Below are 14,007 nucleotides of genomic sequence, written 5' to 3' on the forward strand. Positions count from 1 at the left end.
TTTGAAGGTGTCACATTATGTTGGTGATGAAGCTTAGGCTTCTATTTTCAAAAATAAACACATATTTATACATCTCATTCAACAAGGAATACATCAGAACAATCAAAAAGCAAAACAGAAAATATTCATATTTTGTCTGTTTCTCATAAGGTTCCCATAGGAACCCACAGAGGACTCTAATTCATATCAAAACTTGTTTATTTTCAAGATTATATACATATTTACACTCAGCAAATATCAAGAAACACAATAGAAAACTCAGAAGGTAAAACAAAAAACATTTAAAATTTGCCTCTTACAATTATCAATGCATTCCCTTAGGGTTTCCCATAAGAACCCATAGAAATCTCAATTCATACGATTAATTACATATAAGAAAACAATAGGCAAAACAGATACAATTGGGAAAAACCCCTCATATATAAGCATACAAAAAATGCAACAAACACAGGATTGGGGGCCAATCCCACTACCCAGCATACAATCCCACACCCAGAGCGAGGTTTCTCACTCCCCCCTTACCTGGATGAGCAGAAGACGGATGGTCTTGGTGTGATCTAAGATCGTTCCTGAGTATTCTTCCTTAGAGCTCTTTGTTTCTCCTCTCTTTTTTTTTCTAACCCTTCAGAATGCAAATGAGGCAGATAGGGTTAACACTACCTGATTCCTTTCTTAAAATTAATCTATTGGGCTGGGTCAACCCAACCCATTTTCCTTCTCTTCTAACCCACTTCTCTTTCTCCTCAAAATAATTAAATAAAATAAATACATGTATATTATAAAATATTTTTCCTCTATAATAATAATATATTTCTGACCCAAAATATAATAATAAATTTCAATAACAAAATATCATATAAAATCAACCTTCTCTTAAAACATATAAATATTTATTTAAAAATACTAATAAAAATACTTATTTAATACGTACAAAATAATTGTCCAAAATAATAATTATTTAAAACGTACAAAATAATATTTCTATATAATTATTAAAATAATTATCATCAAAGACCATATAATAATAATAATAACAATAACCTTTTTGAAAACTGGGGTGTTACACACACGGTTAAGGCCACGGCCTAGACATCGCCCGGAAAAGGCCTCGGCTTGACCTCATGATTAAGGACACGTCCTAGGTATCGTCCAGTAAAGGCCTCGGCTTGACCTCACACAGTTAAGGCCACGACCTAGCCATCGCCCGAAAAAGGCCTCATCTAGACTTCACATGGTCAAGGACACGTCCTAGGTATCGTCTAGTAAAGGCCTCGGCTTGACCTCACACGGTTAAGGCCACGACCTAGCAATCGCCCGGAAAAGGCCTCGTCTAGACTTCACATGGTCAAGGACACGTCCTAGGTATCATCCAGTAAAGGCCTTGGTTAGACCTCACATGGTTAAGGTCACGACCCAAGCATCATCCAGACGGCCTCGAGATACACCTATGTCGACCCTTAATCTCCAACACCGAACACCACGTTACCATGTTTTCTGTACCGTCTTCGTCCTTTCTCATCCTTGACGCTGTGGGGGTTGTATACCGTATGGTAGCCGATCTGTCTGAATACCCGAGACCGTAACTTAGGCCGAATACCCGAACCCACAAACACATATTTCGATTACCCCGAACCCCCCGACCACTCCCAGAGGGGGCGAAATATCTCGGCGGGGTCGGCCGAGTTTGTCACCCTCGCCAGAATGGTTACAGAGAGATTAATTAGCATAATGCATAGGATTAGTCCCCTAATTTTCCTGGGCCCAGTCCCTAATCGCGGCCCAATAAGAACTACTATAAATAGGACCCTAACGAGGTATGTTTTTAACTTTTGAACTACCGCATTTATTACGCCGAGCACTTACTTGAGCGTTGGAGTGTCTTTGCAGGCACACGCCCCCTCACATCGGACTACCCGGATAGGAACGAGAAGACCGAGACCCAGGATCAGATCCGCTACAACAAAGATAATTGGAGTGTGTATCCTAACATAAGAACATATATTTTAAAATATAATAAAATATGAACACTTTAATCATCTTTAAATTGTTATTTAATTTTAACAAAATTTAATATATATAAAAATATAAAATTATAATTCAACGTTTAAATTTATAAAATTTATATTTAATATAAAATTATTAAGCAAACACGCGATGCATTTTTTCTTTTCTTTACGTTAGAATATCCAAAATTTGAATCCCTTATTCCTTTCCTCCAAAACCGAAAGCTCGAATCCTAACCCTAACAGAGCTGCACCACGCCACACTCGTTCGTTGACGTTGTGCCTCTACACCCTCCGTCATCCCATCGGCACAAGTGACACTTTATCACATCGACGTTGCGCCTCAATGCCTTCCTTACCTCGTCGACGCAAGTGACACTCCCTCACGTTGGAGCAAGCAACACTTCCTCCCATCGGTGTCACGCCTTTTCCCTAACCTCATTGACATTCTCTCGCTTGGTGCGTTCTTCTTCTCCATGTTTCTTTTTGCCTCTATTTTTCCCTTTGTTAAAGCTTTCTAAGTCTCTTTATCTTTATCTTTGTTTAACAGCTTGATAAACCAGTGTAGTGTCAATCATTCAACGCCTCTATAGTGCCTGATTTGGATCCTCAAAGTTAAAGTTTCTTTTTTTAAATTTCTTTCCTTTTTTCATAGCTTATAAAATTGTTCATATGATATTGTAGATAATTATAATAATTTTAGCAACCAAATTAAAATTGATCGCTAAATGTAAATTTTTTTAAAAATTTAGAAATATATTTATTTTAAATGAAAGCAAATAAAAAAATAATAATATTATTTTATAATGATAAAAATATTAATGATAAGAAATAAAAATCAGTACCCTCCGAATAAAATTAATTTGTTTTTTAAAATAATACAAATTATATAATTTAAAATAGATAATTAATATTTCATGATGTATTACAAAATGAGAAACATAATGTTATAAAAGAAAATTAAATAATAATATTTTTAATTGAATATTTTTTCAAAAAATTAGACTAATTTAAATAACAATTTATCTAGAAAATTTATTTATTTTTCTCTTTGAGAAATTTATTTCTCTTTTACCATGCTTAATATTTTATTACATTATTAGATAATATGAAAATACATAATTTATTGTGATTTCTAATTTTGTTAAGATAAATAAACTTATTTTCATAAATCTTATTTTATTTTCATTATTATTTTCAAAATTGACTCAAACATCTTGTTCAATTGATATAAACACGTTAGTTCCATTAAATTAAAAATAATTGGCTTATATAAGGATTAATAAAAATTTATCAAACAAATCTAAAATTGATAAAATATAATTAATGTTCCATTAGTTTAATAAATAAAAATCATAAAATAAATTATATATATAAATATATACACCAATAACACATGAGATCAATTACTTAAAATACGTTATACCATCTATCTTCGATTATGCTCGTACTACTTTGAGGTAAATATCGCTTCTTTGAGGAGACATGATTCTATTATTATATATGAATATGAACCCACCATGGGAAACTGATTCAACAACAACTATATTTTGAAATATTTTTATTTTGTTTAATGATAAATTAATTTTTAATATAAAAATATCTATTTAAAATATATCTAATTATACATATATATTTTAAAATTATATTAATTAAATATGTATATAATAGTTTATCTTAAAAATCAATTCATTTAGATATTATAAAATATTTTATTTTAAACATCAATTAAATAATACCTTGTCACTTATAATTTATTTAAATATTTATAAATGAATATTACATTAACTCCATTGATTATTTTAATCCTTGCCTTTAATTTTATTATATATAAAAATTATTTACCTCATATATTTTGAAATTATTTTCATGAATCTTATTTTATTTCAATTGTTATTTTAAAAGTTAGGCTTAATCATTCAATTCAATTGATATAATCATGCTAGTTTCATTGTTTAAAAACAATTAACTTATACAAAAATTAGTAAGAATTTGTGAAACAATTATAAAATGAAATATTTTTTAGTAATTTAAAAAAATTATTATCCTTTGATTTTAATTTACTCATAGATGTTCATAGTATTTAACTTATGATATATACACCTCCTTTTTATTACAATTACACCTCCTTTTGTTTAAAAAGGCTAAAATTGCTAACAGTAAAGCTCGAATCCACACACATCCTTACGTGGAGAAAATTTTAAGACTTCGCCCTTAACTAATTGGGCAAACCACCCGCTGGTTCTTTTTGATCAGTTTTTAATATATCACAATGCATTTCCTTGCTTTTTTATCTATCAAATAGAATACGTGACTGTTTTAACGGAGTTTTTTTTATTCGCACATTTATTTTAAAGTTTCATGTTGAAATAAAATTCCAACACAAATTAACATATTTTATAACTAATATCTGGTTTTAAACTTGATATGAAAATATTATGATATAACTTGATAAGATTTTAAATTAGTATTTTATTAATGGTTGATAATTAGAAAATAAAACAAGGATAAATACATTTTTTAAATTTTATATCTTAGATTTAAGATGAATAAATATATTAAGTTAATTAATAATTTATTTAAAATGTTAAAATTTAATTTATAAAAATAATATTTTAAAAGAGAAGTGTTATAATAAAACAGGTGTAACTTTTACTAAGTATTACATCGCTCAATAACTTTATATTAAATGTGAATTTTATAAATTCAACCGTTAGATTGAAAGTTTTTTACTCTTAGATCATATATACAAAATTTTATATGAATTCAAGATGATTTGATACTTCATTCTTGTAAAATAAAATTGACGTAACATATACATTTCAAAATATGTTAAAAATGAGCACTTTGATTACCTTCAAGTTGTTGTTCAATTTTAACAAAACTTGATATAAACATATAAAGTGATATAAATTTTCAATTTAACGGTTGGATTTACAAAATTCATATTTAATATAAAATTATTGAACAATGTAATACTTAGTAAAAGTTATATCAGTGCTATTATAACCCTTTTCATTTTAAAATATAAAAATTATTATTTAAACTTTTAAATTTATAATAAATAATTTAAATTGTATCATAATATTAATTTTAAATAGAAATAAGTAGATTGTTAATTATAAAAGTAAGTATATATAAATAAAGATTAATTAAATATAATATAATTATTATTATTGGTAATATAATTATTAAATATATTTTTATATTTTTATAACGGTTCGAATACACCGAAATGAGAAGGATCCAAAGATAGTATAAGTATGAGATTGTATATTTGAGGATGACTTAAATAAATTAATTTGTACTACCTATACTGACAATATGCATATGCCTTTCTGTAGCTTATCTCATAAGAACTCCACAGTTAAGCGTGCTTGACTTGGAGAAATATAGGGATGAGTGACCTTTTGGGAAGTTTCCCAAAAATTGTGTAATTAAGAACAAAACATGCTGAAAAGTGAAGTATTGTGAAATATATAGAATCCTTGAGAGGCCAAATATGAGTATTTCATATATAAAATTTAATAAAATAAAAAATAAATCTATAGCGACTGATTTATTCAGTCACTAATTTGGTCCCCATACACATCAGCGACCAAAATCATTGCAACCATTTTGCGACCGAAATTTTCGGTCACTAAACAGCGACCAAAATTTTCGGTCGCTAAATAGCGACAAAATTTTTTTTGGTCACTATATAACTTTGCAACTAGGGTTTTTGCGACTACTTAAATTCGGTCGCTAAAACAAATAGCAACCGATTTTAGCAATTTAGCGACCAATTTTGGTGGTCGCTAAATGCAATTTTTTTATAGTGAAACTCCTTGCCTTAAAATAATTAAACAAACAAATCCTTTAAATATAATTTTTCTAATACATAGATATCCATATAAAAATAATTAAAATAATTATTAAAACCAACTTAATTAATTATATAAAAAAATTAAATAATAATAATTAACAATATATATATATATATATATATATATATATAAATTAAAAACCATAAAACAAATATTTATCCGATAAATATTATACAATTTTTTTTGTAAACATTTATTATTTAATTAAAAATACTCATGATTATAAAAAAAAACTCTAAAATATTTTATAAAATTTCTTTAATTAATCAAAATATTCTTTTAATAATTTTAGAAAACTTGAAGTGTTACAACAAATAATCACATGGAGGGATTGAATTGGTGGATGGACACGAGTATAAGATGCTTTATAAATGATGAAACGTTTGACAAATTATAAAAAAAAAAGTGTGTATCTTTTTTTGAAGGTTAATAACTTTTTTTTTGAAAGAAAAAGCTATGGGTATTAATTAAAGAATATTAAATATATATTTTTAGAGTAAATTATATTTCTCACCTCGTTTGAGATATATAAATTCCTTTTCTTATGTTAAAAATTACATTAATCCTTCCTTTAATATATGATATTTTATTCATCTTTTTATAATTTTTTTTATTAAAGTTTGTTAACTTCCGTTAAAAAGTGTTATTACCAGAATATTCTTATACTAACATCCTTCAAAGATTTAATATATTACATTACCTTTCCTTCGTGTGTGCTAAAACTAAAATAAATTTTTTTCATATTACACCTTTTTTTTGTCTATGAATATATGCTCCAGGTAATATTTCAAAATTGACAACTAAAGACCATATATACTAATAACATCCTTTTTTTTTTGTCTTGTTTTACATATTTAATTATTATTTTAAAAGTTATCATGAATTTGTTAAAACTAATTATATATTTATAATAAATATTTAGTTATTATTTTGTAAAATATTTTTAAAGTTATCAAAATAAAAAATAATATATATAAGTATAATTTTTTTCATAAAAAATATTAATAAAATTAAACACAAGTACTGATATAATATTTAATCAATGCATTTAATGTAACATTTTATAAATATGTAAAAAGAATAGTATTTCTATCATTTAGTATTAATTAAATATATTAAAGATAATATATAAGTATTAAGGTATTATTTAATTAATGATAGTAATAAATCAAAATAAATTAGTAGTTTTAATAAAATATTATTTATCATATTTAATAAATATAATGTCAAAATATGTATATGAAACATATAAGTTTTTAAATAAATATATTTATATAAAATCTATTATTAAATAAAATATAATTTTTTACAAAATTTAATATATAAATTGGCGTATATATATGGGTATACGTATATAATTTATTTATAATTTATAAATTTATTTATTATTTTAAATTTAATTATATATTTTACATTTTTTTATTAAGTGAACTAATGACAATGGACTAAAAATATTTTAACATGTATTTTTATTTAAAGTACATTTTAAATTTTATGATGAATATTCTTTATATATGTAAAATTAAATATTTTAAAATATATTTTTAGTATAATAGGAGATTGATAATATATAATATTTTTATTTTTAAAAATTAAAATGTAATTTATTCTATATTTTAACATATAAATATATGATAATATAATATAGAAATATAAAAAGAGAAATCATGTTATACTCTTATCTATCACAGGAGTGTAAATAACTTGCTCTATATTTTATTATAAAGTACAAATGATGAAACGTTCTGCATATTATCAGCAGCAAAGTGTGTATCTTTTTTTGAAGGGCAGTTACTATTTTTTTTTTTTGAAAGAAAAGCTTACGGTATTAATTAAAAGATATTAAATATATTTTATTATAATACATAGATGATGAAACGTTCTAAAATTAATAGGGTTAGCCTAGTGGTTGGGTGGGGAAGAGTTGGGGTAGTTAAAAAAGCATGAGGACCTAGTTATTTCTGCTAAAATTTAAGCAATCCATAAAATGAGGCAGAGCTGATTTAGCAGTGATGTAGTACAAGGGGTTGCTTATAAGCAACCCCCATTGGAGATGCTAATCTTTCTTATTTTTACAAATAAAAAAGATGATGAAACGTTCTACTGTTTTTCTTCTTTACTTATTATCAGCAGAAGAAAATGTGTATCTTTTTTTAGGTCAATAACATTTTTGAAAGAAAAGCTAAGTGTATTAATTGAAGGATATTTCACAAAAAAGTTTTATTTTGAAGGATATCAAATATTTTTTTTTATTACATTACTAAAATTTTTCTTATTACATGTGATTTTTCATGCGAATTTTATATAAAAATTCACAACAAATATTATTCTTACAATTTTTTTTAAGTAATACCTTCGTGGATAATATGTTTTTGAGAATTTTAAAAATTGCAAGAACTTTTTCTGTGAAATTTCTTACGAAAAAAATTCGTAAGAAAGTTTTTTGCGAATTTTTGCGCAAGAAATTCTATTAACAATTCTTTAACTTTCAAATGCTCACAATGAATTCATTCGTGACATTAAGAAATTTGTTTCTACACCTCTAACATGTGATACATAACCTTTTAAACTCTTAGATTATAGATTATAAGTCTAGCACTCAACCATACAAATCAATTTGTAAGGTAAGTGTTGTCTCAACTTATGTACTCTTTAATTATTTTATTTTATATCGATTTGAGACATGAACTTTTCTTTAAATATTAATTAGATCATGTCTTTAAAAAAATGATTAATACATTATATTGAACAAAAAAAAATATTATTATAAATTATTTTAACTCTTAAAATATTCAATATTCTAAAAAAATTAGTTTTTTTTAAATATTTTTATTTTAAAAACTATCATTGAATTAAAACTCATCATCATTAATTTATATATTTAATTAAAATAAATATTTAATTTATTAATATTTTAAATTAAAATTAATTTTTATGAAATATTTATAAATAATTTAGTAAAATAATATTTTATTAAGTAAAAACTTTTAATTTTAAAATTTTTATAAATCATCATTAAATTAAAACACATTATCATTAATTTATCATATTTATAAAATTATATATATATATATATTAATTTAATTAAAATTAAAATTAATTATAATGATATGTTTATAAATAATTTAGTAAAACAACATTTTTTAATTAAAAATATTTTGACTATTAAACTTATAAATTTAAACATTTTTTTATTTTTCTTGTAGATTAAAATTGGTAGGAAAATTTACTGTAAAAATTACTTGCAAAATTTTTCTACCATTTAGTAAACATTACTTAGGAATTTAATTTTATAAGAAAATAAATAAGAAACAAAATAAAATTCTTACAATATTTTTTGCAAATTTTTACCATGAATAAATTTTTCTATGATCATTAAAATTGTAGCAAAATTTGAAAAAATTTCTTGTAGATTATTTTTCATCAAAAAATTTGTAAGAAATATCTGTAAATTATTTTTCACAAATAAATTCATAAATTTTTTTATGAAATTATTGTTGCAAGAAAATTCACAAAAAATTTCTGTGAATATTTTTTTATAGAAAAATTTGCAAGAAAATGACATTTTTCTAGTAGTGTTATAACATATAAATGATGAAACGTTAGGCAAATTTTTGGTAGTAAAATGTGTATTTTTTTCAAAGGTAAATAACTTTTCTTTTGAAAGAAACGCTTAGGGTATTAATTAAAGGATATTAAATATGTTATATTAAATATTTTATTAGTTTCAATATATATATATATATATATATATATATATATATATATATATATAGAGAGAGAGAGAGAGAGAGATAGATGAGGTTTAAACGAAACTTTTACTAAGTATTTTATTGCTCAATAACTTTATATTAAATGTGAATTTTGTAAATCCAACCGTTAGATTGAAATAAAATTCTTTATTCTTAGATCATATATACAAAATTTTTATATTAATCTTAGATGATTTGATACTTTATTCTTATAAAACAAAACTGACGTAATATATATTTTAAAATATAATAAAATATGAACACTTTTATATTACCTTCAAGTTATTGTTCAATTTTAACAAAATTTGATATAAACATATAAAGTGATATGTTATTGACATTTAATATAAAATTATTGAGCGGTGTAATATTTAGTAAAAGTTACATCGGTGTCGTTTGAGCCCTCCTCACACACACACACACATATATGAGGAGGGATCCGTTTACTCTAAGAGTAAGTCTACTTAGACTTACTCCATTCAATAACTCATGTTCTACATCAAATTTTAACGATTCAACCGTTGAATTTAAAATTCTTAATGCATAGATCAAATCTGTAAATTTTTAATAAATTTGAAAATCATTTGGTACTTCATTTCATTAATTCAAATTGATGGATAATCATAAAATCATTTTACACATTGGTTTGAATTAATGAAAGGAAGTATCAAATAATTGTCAAATTTTTTAAAAATTTGTAAATTTGATCTATACATTAAGAACTTTAAATTCAACGGTTGAATCGTTGAAATTTGATGTAGAACATGAGTTATTGAACGAGGTAGGTTTAAGTAGACTTACTCCTAAAGTAAATGGATTTATCCTTATATATATATATAGAAATGAATCTTTATGGAGATTATAAAAATCACATGCTTTAAAAAAAGTTAAAGTTAAGCCTACAAATGGTTTTCTTTTTACAAGCACTTAGAAAAAGCTCTATACAATTATTTCACTTTTTATTTATTTATTATTAAGCCGTATTTCTTTCATCAGATCAGTCCAGTTTATTATTGGGATACAAACAAGTCTCATATCAATAAAATAAAAGAAAAAATAACACTTATAAAATATCTCTTAAGACAAATATTATAAAATAACCCCAACATGGTATAAGAGCTGCAAGGTTGGATTGGGTGACAACCCTTATAACCCCTCATAACTCATAACCGATAATGTGATCCCGCTGCATGAACGATTACGTCCCTTGTTTGAGTGGAGGATTGTTAAGATACAAATAAGTTCCACATTAATAAAATAAGAAAAAAAATAATAACTCATAAAATACAAATATACTCAAATGATTGAGAGATCTTTTGGGTGATGACCAAAAGTAAAACCTTGAGAGCTTATGCCCAAAGCGGGCAATATCTCATCATTGTATATCTCATCCGACAAATATCATAAAATAATTCTATCATTTATATGTAAACTGATATCTTTAATTGTGATTTCATGCATGAGGTTCAAACCTCAATTTTTAGTTAAAAAATATAAGTATCAAATCACTTATGTTAATAAGTTTTGCTACCTATTTTCACTTTGAAAGTATCTAACCTTTTTAAAAAACTAAAAATTTTCGATTCTTAAAACTTCTATTAAGTTCTAAAATGTTCAAGGGTTTATCATGAACAAGATTAGTTTTTTGGACGAAGAATTTTACAAATTTAAGGAATTTTTAATTCTTGGTATTTAAATTACTTTGATTTCAATTTCTATTATTTTTAAAATATTTTATTTGAATAAGTCAATTCAAATTTCTCAAATTTTAAATTGTTGGATTCGATATGATGATTTGATTCCACCATGGTAAAATTGATTTTAAAAATATATTTATATGTTGAGAATTTTAAATTAAATTTTATAAGAATAAATATTAGCTAATTTTTAAATATTTAATAATTTTAAAAATTAATATTAGATAATATTTAATAATTTTAAAAATATTTTTAAATATTCAATAATTAAAAATGTGAAAAGATAAGAGATAAGATAAAATATATAAGTGAAATAAGAAAATAATATATAAAGAATTTCAAATTCATACTTTTTTGGGAGAATTTGAATTCTATTATTTGAAGGAATTTTACAAATGCTTAAATTTTAAATTCATTATAAATTTTCTACTCAAACAAGGTAATTCACTTCAAAGAACTTGAAATTCTTCAAATAAATGAATCACTCCATTTAAATTCTCTATCCAAATATACTATAAAAGTTATCTATCATAGAAAAGAAAACGTTTGATCATTTCATGATAACATTAAAAAATTTATTAAGAGCAATAATAAATAACATATTAAAAATAATGAAAAGAAACATAGTTTAACAACTTAACTTCTTATTTATATATATATAGAGTGAGAGAATAGACCATACTACTTTCTTTCTCAATCACCTTTGCATCAATAGAGAATATGGAAGTTGAAATAATCTCCTCGCAGTTCATCAAACCCTCTTTCCCAACAACACACCCGAAATCCCATAAGCTTTCAATCTTAGACCAGTACATGCCTCCTGCATATATTCCAATGTTGCTTTTCTACTCTATTGATCAGAATACTCAAGCCATCGTTGATATCATCACACAAAAAAGAATGAAACAATTAAAAGAATCCTTATCACAAACCTTGAATCTCTTCTACCCATTCGCTGGAAGGATTAAAGATAAGGTTACCATCGATTGCAACGACGAAGGGGTTCACTTCACCGAGGCCAAGGTAAGTTGTAGCCTTGTTGAATTTTTCAACCAACCTAATTTATCATCATTAATCTACAAACTCCTTCCAAAGCAAGCAGTCATAGGAGTATCAGCTGAAGGGTACATAACTATGGCACAAGTGACTTGTTTTGCATGCGGTGGTATAGTGATAGGTACCTTAATATCTCACATGGTAGCAGATGGAGCAGGTGCAAGTTTCTTTTTAAACAGTTGGGGTTCTAACTCTCATATCAATGAGTTTCAACATGCATTTGAATTTCCTAACTTTGACACCCCTTTCCCTCGGAATAATGCATGCCCACAAGACAAGAATGCGATGCATTTGTGTTGTCAAACTCTAAAAGAGGGTAGGCTTACTACGAGGAGGTTTTTGTTTGATGAAGAAGCTATTTCAAGGTTAAGGGGTCAAGGGTCAAGTTCAACCGTGCAAAACCCTACTCGAGTGGAGGTGGTAGCATCCCTTCTGTGCAAATGTGCTGCAAAAGCTTCCAAGGCCAAATCTGGTTTAGAGAGGCCAACTCTAGTAATTCATTCAATAAACATGCGTCGAAGGGCATCTCCTAATTTTCCAAACTCGTGTATGGGAAACTTTGTTTGGTTGGCTATGGCTTTAATGAGTGCAAATGATGAGTTACCTGAATTGGTTACTAAATTACGGGAAACAGTGACATCTATCGACCATGACTTTGTTAAAAGATTCCAAGATGAAGGAGGGTTTGTTAATTTTTGTGAAAGTTTAAAACAGGTAATGGAAACAACTTCAAGAGTTGCAATGGGCACTGGGGTAAATTATCTTCGTTTTACGAGTTGGTGTAATTTTGGACTCTACGATGTTGATTTTGGATGGGGAAAGCCAATTTGGGTGTCTTGTTTTGCTGACTCAGTTGATGATTTGGTCATCCTAATGGATACACCTTCGAGAAAAGGTATTGAAGCTTGGATTTATTTAAACGAAGACAAGATGGCCTTATTGCAACAAGACAATGAACTCCTTATGTTTGCAACCATGGATCCAAATCCTCTGCGACTAAAGGATTATGTATCCCATGCCTGATACATGGTCCTATTCGACGATGCTTTGATATTTGATACAACTAGTACCTTGAAGTGTGTGCGTTCCTATGTATTTATTAAAATAACTGGTCAAAATATATATATATAAATAATATTATGTTGTTATATATCAAATCTATTTGTATATATTATTATTATTATTATTATTATTATTATTATTCAATGATAATAGGGAAAATACAACACTATATGTGCCTCATTATTATTTTAAAAAGTAAAAATAGTAATAATAAAGAGATGATAAAATGAGAATGTGCATATAACTTTACAATAGTGGATAATTGTAAATATTAGTTAAAGGATTAAAGAGTTAAAAACATATAGACATCACAACAACATATTTATAGATATAAAAGTTATTTATTTATTTATTTATTTATTTATTATTATTATTATTATTATTATTATTAGTATTAATCAACAATAATATCTATATTGTCAGTAAAAAGAATATTTGATCACTAAACTCATTACTTGAAAGTTGATATAGATAAATGTGCATACAAAAATTAAGTGTCATTTATTTATTAGTTTGTAAATTTAAAAATTATATATTGAACGACACAAAAAAAAATTTGGAATGCTTGATC

At 25.4% G+C, this 14,007-nt stretch overlaps 1 protein-coding gene across 1 annotated transcript; it reads left to right on the forward strand.

Annotated features, from left to right (window-relative positions):
• The first annotated feature begins 11,528 nt into the window (after positions 1-11,528).
• Positions 11,529-13,511, forward strand: LOC109811204 (epi-neemfruitin B 7-O-acetyltransferse L7AT). Its single transcript, XM_020374873.2, has one exon. It carries the CDS (start codon positions 12,039-12,041, stop codon positions 13,395-13,397), a length of 1,359 nt encoding a protein of 452 aa, XP_020230462.1. The 5' UTR covers positions 11,529-12,038; the 3' UTR covers positions 13,398-13,511.
• Positions 13,512-14,007: the final 496 nt, after the last annotated feature.

The sequence above is a fragment of the Cajanus cajan genome, chromosome 7 (genome assembly GCF_000230855.2).
Source record: "Cajanus cajan strain Asha chromosome 7, NIPB_CcT2T_4, whole genome shotgun sequence".
NCBI lineage: Eukaryota > Viridiplantae > Streptophyta > Magnoliopsida > Fabales > Fabaceae > Cajanus > Cajanus cajan.

Excerpts from the sequence above, each read along its gene's own strand:
- LOC109811204 (XM_020374873.2), top strand. The coding sequence starts at position 12,039 with ATGGAAGTTGAAATAATCTCCTCGCAGTTCATCAAACCCTCTTTCCCA.